The 2,500-nt window shown below is 47.6% G+C and overlaps 2 protein-coding genes across 2 annotated transcripts in view; one reads left to right on the top strand and one right to left on the bottom strand.

Annotated features, from left to right (window-relative positions):
* ENH_00054590 (DJ-1/PfpI family domian-containing protein, putative) overlaps nucleotides 1–1,142 on the bottom strand; it is a gene marked incomplete at both ends in the record, with an annotated part of 3,327 nt that extends 2,185 nt beyond the window's left edge. The window contains one exon of the mRNA XM_013581536.1: nucleotides 547–1,142. Coding sequence (XP_013436990.1) covers nucleotides 547–1,142 — 596 coding nt within the window. The remainder of the gene's footprint in view (nucleotides 1–546) is intronic.
* Nucleotides 1,143–2,483: 1,341 nt separating this feature from the next.
* ENH_00054600 (hypothetical protein, conserved) overlaps nucleotides 2,484–2,500 on the top strand; it is a gene marked incomplete at both ends in the record, with an annotated part of 1,136 nt that continues 1,119 nt past the window's right edge. Inside the window, 1 exon segment of the mRNA XM_013581537.1 lies at nucleotides 2,484–2,500. This exon segment is cut by the window's right edge and continues 156 nt beyond it. Within this exon segment, the coding sequence (XP_013436991.1) occupies nucleotides 2,484–2,500 (17 nt within the window).

The raw sequence follows: 2,500 nt of genomic DNA on the forward strand, positions 1-2,500 counted from the left end.
GTAATTATGAAATTGCATTTTGTTGTTTTCTATTTTGCCATTTTTGCCATTAATGCCATTTTTGCCATTAATGCCATTAATGCCATTAATGCCATTAATGCCATTAATGCCATTAATGCCATTTTACTATTTTTATAATTCATTAGTTCCGTTATTTGTTATTATTATTATTATTATTATTATTATTATTATTATTATTATTATTATTATTATTATCTATTATTTGTTATTTATTATTTGTTATTTATTATTTGTTTATTCATTAATTTTTATTTACTCTCATTATAAAGCAGCAAAAGACTAATCTAAATATAACTTCGTTAATAAAAGCAAATAAACAAAAAGGCAATTATTGATATTCTCTTTTTAGTTTTAATTTTTGTTTTTAATTCCATTTGACCAGCACTTATTTATTAATGGCATTAATGGCATTAATGGCATTAATGGCATTGCAATTAAAATAATAAAATTAAAAACAAAAAAGATTAAAAACAAACAAAACTATTTAATTTCACTTTTATTTATTTTTTTATTTTATTTCCCCACCGCAAAATGTCCACCAAAAATTCCAAAGCTTCATTCACAAGACGCGCGCACTCAGAGGGGCACACTTGCTGCTGCTGCTGCTGCTGCTGCTGCTGCTGCTGCTGCTGCTGCTGCTGCTGCTGGTGTTCTTGCTCTGTTTTTGCCGCTTCCTGTGTGTTGCTGCTGCTGCTGCTGTATTTGCTGCAGAATTCTTCTATCTGCTGCAGCAGAGCTGCAGCCGACTCAAATGCTTCTTGAGGCCAGTAGCTGCTGCTGCTGTTGCTGCTGCTGCTGGCGTTGCTGCTGGCGCAGTTGCTACTGCTGCTGCTGCTGCTGCTGTCGCTGCTGCTGCTGTCGCTGCTGCTGCTGTTGCTACTGCTGCTGTCGCTGCTGTTGCTGTTGTTGCTGTTGCTGTTTTCGCTGCTGCTGCTGTCGCTGCAGCTGCTGTTCTTAGTGCCGCCGCAGTAGCTCCTACTGCCGCTGCTGCTGCTGCTGCTGCTGCTGCTGCTGCTGCTGCTGCTGCGCCTGCGGGTGGGGGAGGGCACCAAGGGGGGCCCCCGGGGGCCCCCCTCTGGGGGCCCCCCCAGGTGGGTTAGAGGGGGCCTGAGGGCATCCATGTCAGTGTTAGGGGCGTTTTTGCTGCATTATAAGGAAATTAAAAGGACTTTAAAAGGACTTTGGAGGAAAATAAACTGCAAAAGAAATTAAATGGAACTTTGGAAAGTTCGGGGCAGAGAACGGCGCGAAAAACGAGCCGCGGGGTGTACGTACACCCCAGGAGCCGCGGGGTGTACGTACACCCCAGGAGCCGCGGGGTGTACGTACACCCCAGAGCGGGAGCCGCGGGAGAAGCAGCAAAGTTTGAAAAGGACTTTTGAAGAATTAAAGACTTTTAAGGCAATTGGAGGCCCCTTTTGGCCTTTTGCTGCTGCCCGTGGCTGCTGCAGCAGCAGCAAGGGCCTGGGGAGCAGCAGGAACTTTAAATTAAAAAAAAAGATAAATCCAAGAGCAACTTCTGCTTCCGCGCCGCTGCTGCTGCTGCTGCTGCTGCTGCTGCTGCTGCTGCTGCTGCTGCTGTGGGCCCTGGGGCCCGAGGGCTGCTCTAGCGCTCCTTAGGAGAATTACTTCGAATTAAAAGATTAATTAAAACTAATTGCTTCTTAAAAAACAAACAAATACAGCAACAACGCGGGCCGCAGCTCCCGGAAGGTCGCAGAAAAGCCCTGCTGCTGCTGCTGCAGCAGCAGCAGCAGCAGCAGCGGCAGCAGCAGCGGCTGCTGCTGCTGCTGCCCGCCCCCTGAGGCTTTCTTCGCGCATGCGGCGCTCCGCGGATTTCAGAGCTTTTGTTTGTTGTCTTCTTGTCTCTTAATTAAGTCTTTTAAGGGATAAGGCGCTGCTGCTGCTGCGGCTGCTGCTGCTGCTGCTGCTGCTGCTTCCTCGAGAGGCGCTCGGGGCCTTGTCGCCTGCAGACAGAAATAAAAGTGAATTGGATTTGTCGCGGAGTGCCAAGTTGGCACGCGTTTTGGGGTGTACGTACACCTCGGGCTGTCCGTAGAAGGCGCGCTGAAGAGGGGGGAAGGAAGACTTCTTCGGGTTTTGCACTCCGGGGAAGTTGGGGCTTTCTGGGTCGGAATAAATGCAATAAAGGCGTTTAATTCATCTTTAATTGTCTAAGTTTTCCTTTTTATTCCGCGTTTCCGCTTGTTCGAGCGCCGCCGCCGGCATGGAACGGACCAGACGCCGCAGAAAGAGAAGCAAGATCCTCCAGCCTCCGCGCGCCTGAGGAGGAATCCCGGAGAATCTGCGGTTAATTTTCAAAAATAAATCCATTTCTCGAAGAATTAAACGCAAAAACTTAAAAAATAACTGAAAACTGAACGCGAGCAAATTTGGCGCGCGCGCGTGGCTGAGGTGTACGTACACCTCAGCGCTCCACAACTCGCCTCTTCCGTTTCCTCATGAAGTTCACTCGGGG

The sequence above is a fragment of the Eimeria necatrix genome, genomic scaffold (genome assembly GCF_000499385.1).
Source record: "Eimeria necatrix Houghton genomic scaffold, Enh_scaff444, whole genome shotgun sequence".
NCBI classification, from domain to species: Eukaryota; Apicomplexa; class Conoidasida; order Eucoccidiorida; family Eimeriidae; genus Eimeria; species Eimeria necatrix.